This window comes from Trypanosoma brucei, chromosome 3, assembly GCF_000210295.1.
Source record: "Trypanosoma brucei gambiense DAL972 chromosome 3, complete sequence".
Lineage (NCBI taxonomy): Eukaryota > Euglenozoa > Kinetoplastea > Trypanosomatida > Trypanosomatidae > Trypanosoma > Trypanosoma brucei.
In genome coordinates this window covers 445,458-463,951 of record NC_026736.1, presented here as the reverse complement: position 1 = coordinate 463,951, position 18,494 = coordinate 445,458, and the positions used below count along the sequence as shown (strand labels likewise).

General features: G+C 49.1%; 6 protein-coding genes across 6 annotated transcripts; all 6 read left to right on the top strand.

Moving 5' to 3' along the window:
* Nucleotides 1–318: 318 nt before the first annotated feature.
* Nucleotides 319–1,626, top strand: TbgDal_III2000 (protein kinase, putative; the record flags this gene model as incomplete). The annotated part of the gene is made up of 1 exon (XM_011773853.1): nucleotides 319–1,626. One exon carries the CDS (start codon nucleotides 319–321, stop codon nucleotides 1,624–1,626), a length of 1,308 nt encoding a protein of 435 aa, XP_011772155.1.
* A 1,944-nt stretch (nucleotides 1,627–3,570) lies between these two features.
* On the top strand, nucleotides 3,571–8,310 carry TbgDal_III1990 (hypothetical protein, conserved; the record flags this gene model as incomplete). Its single annotated transcript, XM_011773852.1, has 1 exon — nucleotides 3,571–8,310. One exon carries the CDS (start codon nucleotides 3,571–3,573, stop codon nucleotides 8,308–8,310), a length of 4,740 nt encoding a protein of 1,579 aa, XP_011772154.1.
* A 268-nt stretch (nucleotides 8,311–8,578) lies between these two features.
* On the top strand, nucleotides 8,579–9,025 carry TbgDal_III1980 (hypothetical protein, unlikely; the record flags this gene model as incomplete). Its single annotated transcript, XM_011773851.1, has 1 exon — nucleotides 8,579–9,025. One exon carries the CDS (start codon nucleotides 8,579–8,581, stop codon nucleotides 9,023–9,025), a length of 447 nt encoding a protein of 148 aa, XP_011772153.1.
* Nucleotides 9,026–10,105: 1,080 nt separating this feature from the next.
* TbgDal_III1970 (kinesin, putative) lies at nucleotides 10,106–13,324 on the top strand (the record flags this gene model as incomplete). Its single annotated transcript, XM_011773850.1, has 1 exon — nucleotides 10,106–13,324. The coding sequence occupies one exon, from the start codon at nucleotides 10,106–10,108 to the stop codon at nucleotides 13,322–13,324; it is 3,219 nt and encodes a 1,072-aa protein (XP_011772152.1).
* A 1,132-nt stretch (nucleotides 13,325–14,456) lies between these two features.
* On the top strand, nucleotides 14,457–14,789 carry TbgDal_III1960 (acylphosphatase, putative; the record flags this gene model as incomplete). The annotated part of the gene is made up of 1 exon (XM_011773849.1): nucleotides 14,457–14,789. One exon carries the CDS (start codon nucleotides 14,457–14,459, stop codon nucleotides 14,787–14,789), a length of 333 nt encoding a protein of 110 aa, XP_011772151.1.
* A 597-nt stretch (nucleotides 14,790–15,386) lies between these two features.
* Nucleotides 15,387–17,627, top strand: TbgDal_III1950 (kinesin, putative; the record flags this gene model as incomplete). Its single annotated transcript, XM_011773848.1, has 1 exon — nucleotides 15,387–17,627. The coding sequence occupies one exon, from the start codon at nucleotides 15,387–15,389 to the stop codon at nucleotides 17,625–17,627; it is 2,241 nt and encodes a 746-aa protein (XP_011772150.1).
* Nucleotides 17,628–18,494: the final 867 nt, after the last annotated feature.

Below are 18,494 nucleotides of genomic sequence, written 5' to 3'. Positions count from 1 at the left end.
AGTGCTGGTTGTTGTAAATTAGATATATTGTTAGCTCAGGCGTGTGATTTACCCTTAAGGTTCCCCGCTTAGGTGAAACTTTTCCTTAAGTTGAGTGTACTGACCCTTTTAGTTCTATTTTTTATCCCCGTTTATTATTCAACTGTCCCGACTCGGCTGTGAGACAGTTACGCGTTTGGGGGGCGTGTTTGGTTGTTTGTGCGTGTGCAGAGTGTCCGTGTACAATATCTTAATAACGCATTTCCTTGCATATTTTACCCTTCAGTACATTTCTCACCCCAGTTTCCCTATTAGGGGGCTGGGTTTACGCCTTGCTGGATGGAGAACATCCGTAGGACGAATCGCAAGTTAGGCGTTGGGGCGAGAGGTGTCGTTTACGAGGGTTACGATGAGGAAAAAGGTTGTTTCGTTGCCGTGAAGGAAATTCCTCTGTACGACGGTGGTGTTGTCGCACCGGAAGGTGGGGATGGGGGAGATGCATTTCCTCAGGAACCTCCTGTTATCTCCGACGACATGCGAGCGATTTTGCAGGAGATTCATCTGATGGAACGGGTGCAACACCCAAACCTCGTTACGTATTATGGCGCACGCCGTAGCGCAGTGGGTGTAGAGATAATAATGGAGTACGTGAACGGCGGGTCATTGGACGGGATCATTAGACGGCAGGGATCCTTACGTGAGAATGTAGTGCGGTCGTATGCTCGTGACTTGCTAGAGGGGCTCGCGTATCTGCATGATACTGCCCGTATTTGTCATAGGGACATCAAACCTGCCAATGTTCTTATCACCGCGGATGGTCGCTGCAAGTTAACAGACTTTGGTGTGAGTAAACTCATCGATGATACTGTCGGGATGCACACTACGGTGGGAACACCATGGTATATGGCTCCAGAAGTTGTCGATAGCGATAGGAATGTACCAAATGACACCGATGACTCCCCCGATGCCGGTGGCGGTGACTTTGATTATAGGAGCAACAATGATAATAAGGGGGGAAGTAGCTACACAACAGCAGCGGATGTGTGGAGTTTAGGTGTTACCGTATACGAGATGATAAGTGGAAGGAAGCCGTTTGGGGGGAATATGAAAAATCCTGCTGCGGTGCTATTTGCGATAGTATCAAATAACTCAGGATCACCCCGCCTTCCAGTCAACTGCGAGGGGTCTCCCCTGTTGCAAGACTTTTTAGATCTTTGTTTTGTACGGGATCCGGCCCTTCGTCCGAGTGCAAGAGAGCTTCTTTCGCATCGATGGCTCGTTGATATACCAAGCCCAAATAAGATGAAACGCGCAAAAGGGAGTCTTTCTCTCTCAGGTGCAAACGCATGTAGCAACAGCAGGTCGGGGTCGGGCCCGGGCTCGCTTGAGAGACAATCGGGAACAGCAGATCCAAAGTTTGGTATGATGGACATGGCGGACCTTTTCTCCTATGTCACGGAGCTGGAGGGGTTATCTCAACCCATGTCACCACTAGTAACTAAAAGCAAGAAGCGACGGGAAAATTCTAATGGTGTTGCGGACCGTGGGAAAGATATTCAAGGGGGATTTTTTGCGTCCGATGGGCATTTTGTTGACTTAGCTATGCCGCGGCTTTTGTCCTCCCGGTCGAGTAAAGACCCAGAGTAGAGGTTGATGAAGAGGCTCGCATGCGTACTGAGGGTTTGCTTAAGGACTAAGGGAGAAACCCCAACTTTTCTTTTCGTAGAACGAGGTTCATGGGTTATACTTGGACAGATTTGTCGCTGATTATTGTTGAAGTCGGTAGTAGTGCCAGTGAATGTTTTCGTTATCACGCGACCGAGAACGTGCCGATGCATGAATCAATACGGCCAGCCGTTGACGCTTGCTTTACCCTCTGATTTGCTCATGACAAATCCTTTTTGGGCTGCGTTTCTCCTTTCCAAACTTCATACTCTCTCCGAGTCTGTCTTGCCGTACGCTAACACGCAGAGGTGGTAAGCACTTGTGTCGACTGTGTGAGTATGCACGAGGGGATGTTGTGCTGAGTGGTATGTTGCCGCGTTGATAGGCAGTTGCCACGTACATAATTGCCACATGTGTCACCCACATCGTTACCTTTGAGGGGAATTGAGGTGCACAACATTTAGTGCTTAGAACACCTTTTGCTCCTGCCCTCCCGTGGCATCCCATTCTGTTGTACTGTGTTCCTTCCACTTATTTAACGAAGTGGCTTTTCGCTTGTGTCCGAGGCTGTGTGTCTTGTGGAGGAAAGGAAAGGTTTATACAGTATGGTAAGCTTGCTATCTCCCATTTCTATTCGCATGAGGCTTTCCCCATCTTCCCTCACTTTTATCAATTTGACCCTCGCTTCGAAACTCATCTGGTCAACGCCTACCGCTGCACCTTGGCCGGAAGTGTTTGTTCATCGCCATGTTTGTTTATGTGCTCATATAAATATAAATAAATAAATATATATATATGTGGATGTTGCGGTGTGACCTTTCTCTCTTTCTAGGGTGTATTTCACCTTTGAATGGCGACCACCCCTGAGTTTTGCCTCTTTCGTTCATTTCTTTTTGTTCGTTATGCATCGTTACCAACCTTAATTTGTGTGACACTCGGCAAAAAGGTGCTTGCTCACATGCGGTGGCCGCTCGCCGTGGGTTGCGCTGCGAGACCGTTTTGGTTCAACATTGTAACGACAAGATCTGACAAGTTTTGTCCGCTGTACCAATGCGTGTACAGATTTTTTGTTGCGCGGCTGTGCGTTATATAATATTTTTTTTCGTTTGCGTTCCTGTTGCGACCCTTACTCGTATGTTTTCTCCGCCGCTCAGTTCGTTTTTTTTTGTCCTCCACCACTTTCACTTTTTTTTCCATGATGCACACCCGCGCAATCATATGTACTTGCGTGCTCGTATTTCAGTACATATTCGAGCACAGGTAAACAAATAAATAAATAAAAAAATATATATATATATTTGTGTTTGTTGCCAATGGTGGAGCCGGGATGCCGATGGAAAAAATAGGGGGAGAGCTGTTAGTGCACAAGTTAAATCAAACTTATTACTTTTGGTGTGGCGGTAGTTTGTGTTCGTGAGCGCATTTCCCTTCCTTGTTGTTGTTGCAGGTGCATCAGTGTGATATTTTATCCACTGTGTGCATCTCTATGCGAACAACCTGCGTGTTGCCACTCCATCCATTTATTCATTTTGTTGAGCTGCGCTACTGATTTGTTGTTATTATTCCCCTTCTTGTCCCTTCCCTAATACGTATTGGAGAAACTGGTACGAGAAATAACGGTAAGTGAAGAACGCCGGATTTTATTCTCCCTCCTTTTGCCCACTATCATTCCCCCTGCTCATTTTCGCCGTTATAATTGCCTCCGTATATTTATTCCTTTTCTTCCCCAATCTCTACACGTTTCAGTTACGTCCACTACATTTTGGTGGCCACCTCCATTGCGGCGGGTTCACAACAAGAGGGCCGGGAGGTGAGAAAAGAAAAAAGAGGGAGGGGGAGCTGAGGTCTAGAGGGCAGGCGGTAGGATCCGAAATAAGAGAGGGAAACAGCAGAAGCCATACGAGAAGGGGGCGCGGAGCTGACACCATGCGGCGTGTCGCCGTATTACTTGCGTGGCCCAGCGCCCCTTTCGTTTCCGGAGGGAGCGGCTTTGGGGGAAGCAGTGGCGGTAGTTCCATGACTAAGTTCGCCCACAGGGCCGCTGCTCTGAAACGCAAGTATCGAGGCCGAGGGCAGTACGATTTCGCTAGACGCGAGGCGGAGCGTTTTTTGGAGACTGAAGTCCCTCAAAATGAGATAAATGTGTGGATCGAACAGGGAAACAATGCGGTGGCTCTAGCGCAGCTCCTCTCATTCTTCGAGATAGAACCAGACACCTCATTGCAGGCACTCATTACAAACAAACTTGTGCGTACGTTAGATGATAAAAACCACGACGGTGTTACCCGTCTTCTAGCAGCTGTGGCGCTGACTCAACGCGGCGACCAATATTTGGAGCGGACGTTTGCCACTGTAGACAGGGTGCTAAATGAAATTTCTCAGGAGGGTGGTAGTAGCAATACTGACTATCATGACTTTTGGAATTTGATCGAGTGCGCTGCAAAGGTCTTGCAGCGTGGCGGCAAGCACGCGCCCAGTACTTTAAGTGAGACGCTCGCACAGGTTGCCGTCACACGCCTACAGAATACACCAACAACCGATATGCCGCGGATGCAGCCCCCGCTGCTGAGGGTCTACAGTTGGTTAGTACGCACTGGTAAGGTCGCTGAGGCTAGTCATTTCCTTGTCGCCCTTTTGGATCATTCAGGCGAATTCCACAGCTACGATTTTTCCACGCTGATGAACTCATGCCTTCGGCACCATCAGCTGCTTCCTTTCCCACCCCAGCTGCAGCAGCGCCTTGCCCGTGCAGGTCTTATGTACTCTACGACGGCTAATGGACGTGATGTTGCTTCCATCATCGGGTCTGTAGCGAAGATGGTTGGATCTTTGCAACCGGGAAGGAACGGCTTAACACAGCACGATGTGTGTGAGCTTGGGGGGCGGCTTAGCACTCTTTTAGAGGAATATGAACCACGTGTGATGAGCTTCTTTGACTGTAATGATAAGTTGCACTGGAGTCACTGCGATGACATGACAACCATTGCCTTCGCATATGAAATGGGCGGCCGACTTCGTTACAGAAACGTGTTTCTCGCATACCAGGCGTACGTAGGGCGGCACGTTGGCCGGTTTGAGCCCCAGCAATTGGCAATGGCAGCTGGCATTCTTCGCCGCTCAAGTCTACTGTCGCAAGAATTGGCGGTGCGTCTTGGGGAGCGCATAGAAACGGTGCTCGGTGAGTTTTCGTTGTCAGAGATAAGCCACATTTGTGCAACATTCGCTCCTATGGCACCCTCCTGGATGCCGGAGGCTAAGGCAGTGGCAAGTCGATTGTTACAACCCGAGTGCAGCAGCCACACAAAACTGTTGCTTGCCGTGGCCTTTCCAGACGATGAGGCATTGCATGCACAAGTTAATTTGAGTGATGTATCAGCTCGACAGCTCGTTGACGCCCTGTCTTTGGTACAGGGCACGAAATTTGATGGGGCACTTGTGGCGGAGCTGGTTGCCCGATTACAAGCGGCCCAAGAGCGCTTCTCTCCTGATGAGATTCGTATGCTTCAGGCCTCCGGGCGGCCCGAGCTACACTCAGCTTGTGTTGCTTTCCTCTCCGCTCGATTTGCTGAGGCGGAGTGGACAAGCGATACCCTTTACTGTCTGCCACTGGCTGCCAATCTGATTCCGCACGCTCGAGACGCAGCAAAGGCGCTTGAAGCTGCCAAAACAGTATCGGTGTCACCGGAGCAATTTGTTTCTTTGGTTGAGCTCATGACGGGCGTATTTGGAGGAGGGTCGGGAGATGCCATATGCCACTTTGTGGTGAGTGGCGGTCAGGAGCTTCTTGGAGCGGAACGAATTCGGATGGGCACTGTATTGCGCTATCTTGAAGCGGTGCGACCACTAGCAAAAATGCACCCGGGACCCGAATGGCTTGCGCGATTTAGAGAAAAGTTTCATGAGCGGTTGTGCAATATAAATGCCAAGGAAATGGAAAATTTGCTTTGTTCGCTGTGCACCGTCTATGGAAGCGTCACCCAACAACCGTTGCTGGAGCAGATACTTACCGAGCTCGTGAATGGTCCGTATGGGCGACTCACACAACCGGATGAAACAACCGCGAGAATCACGGTCCTTCTTGCGCAGGCTCAGCAAGGTGCCTTGCAGACGCCACTGACTCAATCTAGTCCAATGGTTAAATCTGTTAGGTCCAACGCTGATGCGTATGAGCCCCAGCTCCGAGAGGCTGTGAGAAACATAGCTCTCCCGCAGGAGGCAGAGCAGAAGCGGGTTGGTCGGTTCACGTTGAAAATGACGAAGGCATTAGGGGAGGCACCACCTGTAAACGAGCCGATGGTCTCACAAGATTTGAATGAGTCGTTGTCAATGGACCCCTTTTCGAATGCGACAATAGGCATGCCCGGTAAGACAGAAAGTAAAAGTTCCACTGGCTCTGACGCTCTGGTAGTTGCTCCACCATTTGCGATGAATGCGGGCCATACGTTAACCAGTTCGACTGAAATTGGTGGTGCCAGTGGCTCAGGGGCCGCCCCCCAAACTGGCCTTGCCTCAAACACCAATGAAAGCAGTGCTGACGCCGCAGGGAGCACTAACCGTGCTCGGGGCAGCAACGTCCACCAGCAGCAACAACAGCAACATCAGCAGCAAAATGAACCGGACAGGTATCGAACGGACAAACCTGCTGCTGCGGAGGGGAACCCAACGGGATTCAACTCGACGCTGTGGTCCATGTTCAAAAATCCTCTGAGTTCCGCTGAAGATCCGCAGCGGTCGCAGCATTTTGGTACCTCCGCCTCCGCCTCTGCCTCAACCTCGTCACCTGTGACCTTGCGGTCGCCAGAAACCCGTACTGCTTCGCCATTCATGGGACTTTTGAACCATAATAATCCTCCCACCACCATGTTTGCGTCACCACCGCCTGAGAAGCATCGTCCGGCTGCTGTTCCCGAGAGAAGTTACAGTCAGCAACTGGAACAAAAATGCCACGAGGAGGGGCAACCGCGCCGCACAAAGATTCCTTTAAGCGATGTGCGATCTGCCGCTCTTAAGGACAACAGAAGTAGTGGGGGCACAGGTCAATATTCCAAGCAGGAATATTCAAAGTATGAACTCGGCAACTGGGGTGCTTCACCACCGTCAAATACATCATGGCTTTCTTCAGCTTCGATGTGGGGTGCCCCCGAAGAAAGCCCTGTGGTACCCCAATCAAACATGGAAGGATTAGGCGGCACCTGGCCGTCAATGAAACCGCAGCCGACGCAGGCATTCGGTGCGCCCAGTAGTAGCAATATCTTTGGTTTATCCACTGGCCAACAACAACGGGACCCATATTACTACAATCAGTTCCATAACCAGCAGCAACAGTACAACCAGCAGGCTAACCAACCACATCAGTCCCAGCAGTTCCGGCAGCCGCAGCAGTTCCTATACGAACAGCAACAGCAACAACAACAACAGCAACAACAACAACAGCAACAACAACAACAGCAACAACAACAACAGCAGCGGCATATACCATTTCATCAACCCCAGCAGACACAGCGACCGCAGCACCAACAACTACAGTACCACCACCAGCAGCAGCAGCAACAACAACCACCACAGTGGCAGCAGCAGCAACACCAACGTTTTCCACAAGAGCAGCAGCATTATTTCCAGCAGCAGCAACAGCCACCACAACAGCAGCTGTTCCACCATGAGCACTCCGGTCAACAACAGAAGTACAACCGTCAGCAACGAGAGCATCAACCGGGTCTCATTCCTGGTGCAACCTCCTTCGGCGCATCTGCAATGCAAGTGCTTCGCCCTGCAAACACTGGGTTGCAGAGTAATACACCTGTAGTAGGAGGAATGCTGTACTCTGATCAAACGTCTTCGTCTCGTGCTCGGCCGGTGATCACTAAAGTGCTTTTGAAGTCGACGCAGCTTCTGCCGGGCGCACCGCAGAATGATGATGACAACCCGCCATTTGCAAAGGATTTGAGTGGAACCAATATAGGTTTCCAAAGTCCTAAGAAGTTTATCGAGCGCTCACCCCGAAAGGAGGAAGAGCAAGAGGATGATGATGGTGAAGAGGAGGAGGAAGGAAGTGAGGACACCGATGAAGAGGCGGAAGAGCCTCCGAAGAAGACGAGGGGAGCTCGTGCAGAGGTGGGTGGGAAGAAGGCGAATCGAGCTGGAAAAATTCGAAATGACTTGAAGGAGTGGTTAGACTCACCCCCTGAGAAGGAACTTGAGCCAATGCGGGCAACCAGAAAGAAAAGAGCTGCTGCTGCTGCCACTGCCGTTGTGAAGGGTAAAGCCAAAGACACTGGAAAGCGGGGAAAGAGCAAGGATCCGGCAGCAGGGACGAGAGGGGCGGCAACAGCCAAAGGAAAGGCGGCAAATAAGAAGACAGTTGCTGCAAAGAATAGTAAGGCGGCTGCCACAGCGACTGAGAAGGCAAAAACCGTTGGTAAGCAGGCGGCGACAACAGCGGCTGAGAAGCCAAAAGGAGCGGGTAAGGCGGCTGCCGCAAAGAATGCTAAGGCAGTGGCAGCAGCGACAGAGAAAGCAAAGGGCGCAAATAAACAGACGGCGAAGACTACAAAAGCCAAGAAACCTGTAGCAAAACCCACAGCAAAGAAGCAGCCCGCAGAGCCGACTGCTTCCAAGAAGAAACCCGGTAGGAAACCCACTGAGAAGGCGAAGGCTGGGAAGCGGTAGATGAGCAGTCTCGTGTGTCATGTCAGTTATTGGAGGTGGGGGTCTGCTTTTTTTTTCCTTTTCACCCAACGCATTCGCAATCCGCCGTATACCATGAGCGTCTTCTACTAGATAAGCATCACAGCTCGTTGGATACATCATTTATTTATTTATTGGTTGTGGTTTGTTTTCTATCATTGTGTCCCACCTACTGTATGCAGGAAGTGTGGTTGCATAGATCAAAGAAAGAGAGGGAGTGGGTAAATAAAGGATACAAAGGAAAAAAAAAATGCACACGAAGGAGTTTAAGCGTTGGATGTTATTTGATAGAGGCCACTGTGCCTGCGTCTCAGCTTGTGCTGTCCGCTTTACTTTTCCTTCATTACGTGTGGGACGTGAAATGCGGCAGCCGGAGTCGGGGCTGAAGCGAGCGCAAAGGGAAAATATTTGTTTGTCGAGAGGGAAAGGGGTGAAAAAAAAAAAGAGAACGTGTGGTGGTTCCGTTGCTTCGTGTTGCGTCAATAGAGCACATGGAGTGACTCATAGGTCGCTTCCGTTTTTTGTTTCTTCATTTCATTTCCTTCCATTTTCTATCCCTTTTCCTTGGTTTTTATTTTCCCTCCCTTTTATTGTCATTACATCTTGTCTTTTTACTTATTTATTTTTGTTCACACCTACTCCCCGCGTAAGTGCCTTTACGAGTTTCTCCTCTGTGTCTATGCGCGCATTTAGATAGAGCACTTAGACACTACTCGAGGTATGCAACAGGAACTTCTCGCACCTGTACGTATCTTCGCTCTTTTTTTCTTCTGTTTTTTTTTTGTGTGTGGTGTGTTGTTTTGCATCATCCTGTTTTTACGCATTCAGTTTTCACTCTTTATTTTACTTTTCGATTTCTGTCTCTTTTCCCCCTTGTATTTTCGTGAGGACTTTTACGCCGTGTGTAAAGCTCGAGCGTGAAGAGAAAAGGAACTGAAGGGGGGGGGAATGGGATGAGGTTGAAAGGTGGAATGAAATGAATGAATGAATGAGTGGATGAGTAAATGAGTTTATTTATTTATTTACATATATCAGAACCGCTGGGAGGGAAGGGTGACGGACGTAGATAATAGAAACTTCCAAGCGGTGTGTTTATTACAATTAGAAGATACAATCATTGATGGAGAGTTGAGTTACAAGCGCATCAGCGGCAGAAGTAGCGACACGAGAGGGGGAAAAAAATTAGCCAAACAAAGACAAGAAAGACTCGTGAGTGTGTTAGCGTGATAGTCAAGGGAGGAGAGTAAAGAAAAGAAATAACATAGATGAATAGATGCACAAGTTTTCCCCCTTTTAATCAATATCAATAAAGTAACAAAGCGAAGAAAGAAAGGAAATACAATATAAGTGAGCGAAGTTGTTGGTAGCAGGGGAAAAAACGTACGGGATTTTTTTTTCTTTTGACTTTCTTCTTCTTTGCTCCATTACTTCTCAAATCGGAAATGTGTGGTTACCGCCAGCTCACTTGTGTATTTACTGCTGTTCATTTACCCACTTTTGGTGCCAACGTTTTGTGTTTTTTTCTTCTTACCTCTTCATTTTGCCACTTCCAGTTGGGCGAGGGGCACTTATTACCCCATCAGTTGGTTACGTTAGTGGGAAACAATACGTCTTTTACCTGACTCCTTTTTTTCTAATATCGACACCGCTTCTAACGCGCTATCTTGTGTGCATTTTTGAAGCGTTAATCGTACTTGTTGGAGCCTCATTGTTCTATCAGCGACATTGGTGTTGGTGTAGGAGGGGTAGGGGAGCTGAGTGGGACTGTAGGTAACAAATGAACACTTCCGCGTGTTTTACAGGTTCAAGTGGACAATCAATACCGGGGATGCATCAACGGGAGGAGGGGCGGCGTCGTGCGCGAGTAGTTTTTAACGACACATCTCCGCCACTTGTGCCGGCGATGATGACACATCACTGCTCTGGGTGTAGTACTAATGACAAAACCATGCAGCGTAGTGGTGCTGACGGCCAATTCGCATCCCAATCTGTGAGCTGGGGCTTCGGGTCTGAGACTTCAAAATCTACCCGTGTCAGTGCAACTCCATTCACTCCAAATGGCGATAGTGAATCAAACATAACGGTTGTGATACGTGTACGCCCTCCGCTACCGCGTGAGCTCAAGGAAAACGGCCGGTACACTGATGTTGTGCGTGTTTCCAAGGATCGATCGTCCATTACATTGTGCGAACCAGTTGATCTGAGTGACAATAGCGATGACAACAAAACTAGTGGTTGCTTTGCAGAAGTTTACGCGACACAAACCTTTACGTTTGATTACGTGCACGACAGATATGATCTGCAACGGGATGTGTATGAGCGGAGTGCCCGTAGTGCCGTCCTATCCGTCGTGGAGGGTTATAACGCTACCTTGTTGGCGTATGGGCAGACGGGTGCAGGAAAAACATACACAATGGAGGGGTTTGCTGGAGAGGAGCAGCATGGCATCATTGCCCGTGCTGTAGAGGAAATCTTCAGTATTATCGACGATAGTCGGTGTGGCAATGTGGATTACACCATCCGAGCGTCGTATATGCAAATATACAATGAGGTTATATCTGATTTATTAAAGCCACCGGGGGAGGAGGCACCACGGTCGTTGGTGGTGCGGCACACAACGCGGAGCGGTGTTCATGTTGATGGCCTCTCGGAATGGAATGTGTGTAGTCCACGAGACGTGTATTACCTTATGGAGCGCGGTACCTCAAGACGTGCCACGGAAGCAACCCGCATGAGCGAATTGTCCTCTCGCTCACACGCCATTTTCATCCTTACGGTGGAAACTGTAAAAAAGGACCCGGTAACTGGTTCGGTATCTTCTCACCGCGTGGGAAAGTTGAACATTGTGGACCTTGCCGGGAGCGAGAAGGTACGACAATCAGGCGTAAGCGGGCAACGACTGGAGGAGGCGAGGTGTATTAACAAATCCTTACACGAACTCGGCAACGTCATTTCGGCACTAGCTCAACGGAAGAGTTGTGGAAAAGACAACAAGGACGGTGGTGCATCGCGTAGTTCCCATGTTCCCTTCAGAAATTCTGTGCTCACGAGTGTGCTGCGGGACTCCCTTGGCGGTAACTGTAAGACCACTCTCATTGTGTGTATTTCACCTGCTCTGGAGTCTCATGCGGAAACTCTCTCAACACTTTTGTTTGCCAATCGCGCCAAAAACATACGAAATACCGCCGTTATTAATGAAGACACCCAGCACGAGAGGCAGTGGTCTCTACCCGGGCAGCAAGATGCGATGCAACTGCAGTCACAGCAGGGGTTAGATGTTGGGCTCCTGTCAGAGTTGCAGCAGAGTGTCCGCCGTGCGGAGGAGGAGCGTGAGGAGGTTGTGGAAGCACTGCAAAGGTCTCTGTGTGCTCATCAACACGAGCAAGCTGTTCGCATGCAGCTGCAACGGCGACTGGAGGAACTAGAAGCGATTCTACGTGATAGCAGAGGGAATGAAGCTGGCAATGGCGGCTGTGAAGAGCACGTCGACCCAGAGGAATATATGCTTGGTCTCGAGGAGATTCACCACCAATGGCAGGTGCTTCAAGAGGAGGCGATGCTGAGCCGGTATAACGAGTTGCTCGTCAAACACAGGGATATTGTTGTGGACCTTACGTCGAAGCTCAGTGAAAGAGATGAAATTATTCGGAATTTGAAGGAAGAGTTAATCACTCGTGAAAGCTCTGAAGGGTTAACGGAAAGTGCGAATGACTCGGTGCCGCCGCTGGTTTCCCCTGGTGAAGGAGTTGGCAAATCCTCCACTGCTCTTTCAAGAGAGGAGGCGGAAAACTGCCTGCGACGTCTTCGTGTGCCGAAGCCGCGTCGTGATGGAAGTGGAACCGATATGTGGTACCGATCGGACACCAATCCCTCGGTGTTGCTACCACCAGATGAGAAGATATTGGAACTACTGACATTCAATCACACTAAAATTCAGGAGGTTGTGGCACCACAACTGGATACGGAGTCGCGGAGGGAAGCAGCAGAGACGTATGTGACCGGTGGTCTGAAGGACCAGTTGGCGAAAGTTGTACAGGAAGCTGTTGAAAGAATTGCCCACCAGCAGGTGAGCAGTTACTTCGGGAAACTTTCGCACGCCGTGAAGGACAAGGAATTGCAGTTGCTTGCACTAAGAAAAGATTACAGCACCCTTGGTAGGTTAATGGATGCGTCAAGGGCTCAGCAGTTGCCAGAGGCGCTGGAGGCCATTTCGTACACCCGGCGGTACTTCGACGGACAACAAGAGACGGTACGCAAAGCTTATGAGGGCTCAATAGAGATGTTGCGGCGACAATTAGCGGAGAAAGAGGAGAAACTTTTGCATTTGTCTGGCGAGATAGACGTCATGCGTGTTGAATCTCAGAAAGCCTTAGAATACTGCACGTCTGCACTGCAACGGGAGGAGCTTAGCGAAGTCTGTGTAGCGCTGAAGTTGCTTCAGGATCACGTGGCAGGCGAGGCGAAGCGTAGCGTGGAGAGGGCAGTGGAGTGCGCTGCGGATGCATGCAAAGGGGAAACTCACGTCGGCGCCTCTTCAAATCCTGACACTGGTTTCAAGGGTGTTGAGTTGAACCCTGCCTCTTCACCAGAAGAGAGATTTGCTTCAGCCACTGCAGTTCAGTCGTTGGAGGCGCAGTTGCTCGACTTGCGTAGTGCTCACTCGAAACGTGAGGAGGAGTGGCGCCGCACGCTGCAGGAGAGGGATAATGAGATATCGGAGTTGCTCACCAGGTTGAATGATGCAAAGGGCGAAGACGTCCGTGGAAAGGACGCAGAGATCAGCTTTCTCAAGAGGTATGTGGAAATGCAGAAAAAGGACCGCCGTGCATTGCAAACAATAATGGAGCAGCGTATCAAACCTAAAGTAGATTCAATTTGTAAGTCCCTTGAGGAGGGGATACACCAGCAGCGTGGGGAGGAATGCAAGCGTTTGCGCACGGAGGCTCAGGCACTGCAGGGTTTGGTGTCTGCTGCAGTGAAGGCGATGCAGTCATGAAGCGAAAGCAATTCGCTATGGAGGAGCAGGCGGAGGGGTGAAGTGTAGTGAGGTGAAGTGACGGCAGGCATCTGAAGGACTTTATAAATTGACACAAAGCACTGTGTGGAAGAAGAGTGTAAGACTTGTCACAAGTGACGAAGGTGTTGCAGGCGAAGTGAAGGTAAGTCGCCGTGGAGACGTACGATGGAATCCAGTTTTGTGCAATCGATGCTCTTTTTGTTTTTGTTTTTCATTCCTAAAAGTCTTTATCAAATGGGAGACTGGGTAGGTGGGGGTGTGAAGACTTCTCGATAGACTTTTGCAGAAATGGGATGGAAGTGTTTTTTTTTTTTAAATAGATGGTCAATGAAAGTAATGGCGAGTGAGTGTAGATGTGCATTGGGGCTACTGGATTAATTTTCAGCTGTAATAATCTTCATCGAGTACCTTTATTTATATATTTATCTGTTATTTATTGCTATTGTTGTCGGTGTTTGCCTTTACTTTCGTCGTACGGGACTAAACTGAGAGTATGCTTTGTCCTTGTAGAGTATCGCTTTAATTTGATTTTCTCCTTCTCTTCACCCACTGCAACTGGGAGAGTGGACAACTGAACGGTATCATCATGGCGGAGAGCATATGCGCGTAAGTGTTTGTGATGAGGTGGCACGAGACAAGCAAAACTCAGTTGTCCGTCTGCTTTCCCATCGAAATCAAAATTACGTAGCATACATATATATATATATATATATAATTGAGAGTTATAGAATTTGTGACGTTGCACCAAGTGGGGCACACCTTTTTTACTTACTTATCTTTCTTCCCTCCCCCTCCAGGGGAAAACAAAAAGAAAGGACTTTTTTTTTTGGAAGTAAGCAAACGACATAAATTCCACTAGAAGCAAGACTACCTTCTTCACTTTTGACCAACTGTCTCAGTCATTTGGCGCCCCGCACCGGCTTCCGTAACTGCGTGTGATCCATCAAGCTACTTCTTCCCTTTTCCCCTCAGTTCCCTTTCCATTCTACCTGTCTTTTCTTGTGTTTTTGTCTTATACTCTTGCGCATATTGGGAGCGTTTGGTTAAGCTTTTTGTTTTTATCCCCATCAGTTTTTCAATACCCTCATTTTTGAGCTCACTTATTTCGCACATGCCACAAACTGTAGATCAGGTTGCTTCTTCAGCACAAAACAATGAGGGGATGATCGTTCGCTGTCATGTTTTTGTGCGTGGCCGCGTGCAGGGCGTTTTTTTTCGGAAACACACCCAAAAGGCGGCTGAGGAATTTGGCGTGCGCGGTTGGGTCCGTAACCTTCCCGATGGGCGCGTGGAGCTGATGGCGGAGGGCCCGAAGCAACAAGTTGCGAACCTCGTGAAGTGGTGCAATGAGGGGTCGCCAAAGTCGCGCGTGGAAGGCGTTGACTCAACAACAGAAGCCGAAGGAATCGAATATAGTTTTGATACATTCGAGATACTGCGATGAAGTTATGGTTCACCACGACATGAGTTGCGTGTGCGCACGTACTTTTCTGTGTTATATTGTGTATGTATTCATGAAGTGCGTTGTTGGTTGTTCTTGCTTTTTGTAGCGTGTAAAGAGCATGTGTGTGCGCACCGGTAGTTGTGACGAGGTTGGTGTTGGTTTTCCCGCGGGATGGGATTAATGTGGAAGTTGCTTGCACTGTTCCTTCTCTTTTTCCTTTTCCTTTTTGTTTTACGTTATTACTTTCTATACGTTTTGTGCTGCGTATGGAGGAGGGGAATTCTCCCCAGCTGCACATTTGAGGTTAATGAGTTTCGCGTATGTGACAACCTGAAAAAAAGGAGGCAAGAAAGCCTCTCCGAAGAGATGATTTTATCTATTGGCACGCAGGAAACAAGGAAGTGGAGGGGGAAGGATTTTATTGAGTATGTTTGTGCTTGTGCGTGTGCCCTCCTTTTCTACAGTTTCATTAGGGAGCGTTTCTTTATCTTCTTTCCTATTGTCGTTTCTTCCGACATGTTGGTAAACACTGTTTAACGTGGCTTGTCAGAAGGCACAGCAGCGGGTGGTGTGTCAAACAGGCAAGAGAGCAAAGAGATGAGCAACATTAAGGTGGCAGTTCGCTGTCGGCCACTATTTGAGAGTGAGCGCCCTGCGGCTGGCCTCAGCTTCGTCAATGGAAGGCGTGTCATGTTGGACAACAAAAGTTACGACCCGGACTATATATTTCCCCCCACTGCTACGCAGGACGATGTCTATGCCATATGTGAGCCCATTCTACAGAGCGTGAAGGATGGATTACATGGCACTGTAATGGTGTACGGACAGACTGGGACGGGGAAGACGTTTACTATGTTAGGTGGAGCTGGAGGATCGAGTGGTATTGCCCACCGTATGATCGGCTCCATGCTTGAGCACGTGCAGCAAAGGACAGTTGAAGGGGCGCAGTGCGCACTCACACTTTCCATGATAGAAATATACAATGAGAAACTGATTGACATGCTCAGTAAGGATGGAGAAACAGAGGTGACGCTTGTTGGTGGGTTTCCGGTGTCCAACGAGAAGTTGACGTTATCACGGGTCGCCGATGCATTTGCGGCAATTCAGAAGGGATTAAGCCGCCGTCACATTGCGTCGACTCTCATGAATGAGCGGAGCAGCCGCTCCCACGTCGTTATAATAGTCGACTACGAAGAGTTTAACGAGTACACCAACAGTGTGGATGTAACCCACTTGTTCATGGTGGATCTTGCGGGTAGTGAGAGTTTAAAGAAATCTCACGCTAGTGGGGCGGCTGCGGGCGAAACGGGAAAGATCAACAAATCATTGCTAGCGCTAAAAAATGTGTTTCTTGCGCTTTCAAACTCTAACGACACAACACGGCCAAATCACGTGCCGTACCGGGACTCCAAGTTAACAGAGATCTTGCGGGACTCCATCGGTGGCAGTGCGCGGACTCTCATGATCGCATGCATTTCTTCCGTCGGCCGGGACATTGAAGAAACCAAGTCGACTCTTATGTACGCAGTGAAGGCCCGGTCCATTCGAAACCAGGCAAACACTGAACGGGAGAAGTTGATGATTCGTCTCCGTTCCTTCGAAGCTGAAAACCAGCGGCTACGCAACCGCCTCCAGGAGCGCGTAGCGGAGCGGGGCGGTTACTATATTTCTCGCGAGGACCACGAACGGTACCAGCAACTGGAGGAGGAATATACTGAGCTAAAATCAAATGTGGATACGTTGCTGAAGGAGCGGCGGGAAAATGAAGGTCTCCAACATATCACTGATTCGCAAACCAGTGTACTGAAGGCGATGATAGAGGAGAAGGAGGAAGAGTTGGTCCGCTTTAAACAGGTGTACCACGAGGCCCTTCTGAAGTTTGACTCCCAGGTTGGCACACTCCAGTTGGTTGTGCAGGATGCAGTGCGTGACGCCCACAACACCGCAAAACGTGGTACGGAGGCGGTGTTTCAGCGGCTTGAGCAATGGAGACTCGACACGCTGATGGGACAGGTGGAGGAGGGTGACGATGAATGCCGTGACGAGGGATCTAAGGGCAACACAGAAGAGGGAAGTGAGGGGAGGAAGAGGGGAAGTACATTTGGTGTGTCCACACGGCAGTACGAGGATGACATGGCGCGTTGCGTTGTACGTATCAACGAGAACTTTGCTTCCCTCGGACAAAACATTGTGGCAATGACGCAGAAACATGTTGCCGCAGTTCATTCACTTCAGAAACGCCGTCGCGCTTCTTTAGAGGGTGTGCAGGAGCGACTCAAATCACAACTACAGGAGACCCTGTCAGCGTATGTGAGGGAACAGATGATTTTAGATGACGAGCTCGAGTGCGAACAGCGTCTATACGAAGATAGTATTTCAATGACTACAAAGTTACCGACACCCGCTGATGTGTTGCCATTTCGTCATGCTCTGCAAAATGCCTGTCGTGCGGCGGTTGAGAGCAGTAAGGACATTTTCACCGACCTTGAAATGAACGATGAGGTGGCTGGATCACTGCAACAAATAAATGAGGCACTGAGGGTGTCGGCTACTGGCGCTTCTTTGGGAGCCTTTTTACAGATTGGTAACATGCCCCCACTCCGCCCTTCCACCTCGTCACAGTCTTCCAATGCCGTTTGTGCAGCAGCCTCTGCCTCTGCCTCTGCCGCTCTGCGTAATGACACATCTACAACACTGCCAGACACCCAAACACGGCGGCTTTCAATGAAGGATAAGAATCAAAGCGTGGTTAGTAGCCGTGGGGGAGCAGTAAAACGACTCCGGAGTAGTAGCAATGTGTCGGACTCAAGACGGGCCTCAGCACCCAGTGAAAAATAGTTATTAGAAAAATTTCACCTGATTTCCTGTATTGGCATATTGTGCTTGTTTTCCTTCTTAGATGTGGGTTGCTTTGCCACAGAAACGTCCAGACGTAGCTGCATTAGACAAGCCTTTTCCTTTAAGATTTTGTATTTCATTTTTTTTTTCCTATTATCCTACGTGACGTGTAACTAGATCCGCTTGTGCGACATTTGTGCACCTACGTACTTATGTCCACATGTATGTTATTTTGTTTACATTGATGCAAGAGGCCTGTTAAGTGACAGGTCTGTTTACCTCTGCATTAAAGGCATAATGCTACAACGGATAAGTGGGATACATTACATAGTGGTGAAGGAAGATTCTCTACCACTAGGTGCCCCGCAGTGTCTGTTGTGTGTGCTTGTTCGCTCGGTATATCTTGCGGTTATATGCGTGCTAGCTGCGGGTGGTTTACACTTCGCATTTAGCCCAACTGCACATTCATGCGGAATACCTTGCCATTTTTTTGTTCTTGTAGTTGTATGCATACTCCCTATTTGACTTCACTATGCGAGTGGTGCGGGTGTTATGTGCGACCTCGCGGAGGGTACCGTATATGATTTATCGGGCCCATAACACCACATTTGAGTGTAAATTTCTTGTTGAGGCCTTCTTTGTTCCCCCTCTTTACTCTTTACTCTTTACTCTTTGCGGTTGCTTATGTTTCTCTTTCTGGATGTTGAAATCGAGTTGCATTTTTACGCTCCCCATTTTTTTTTATTCCTTTTGGACTGCTCGCAGGCGTTGATGGATACCCTCGCATTCCGCGTGGTGCGGCCAATGAACGGGCTGACAGAGTTTGCCCTTCTCAAGCATTTGGACGGCACTACGAGCACTTCACGC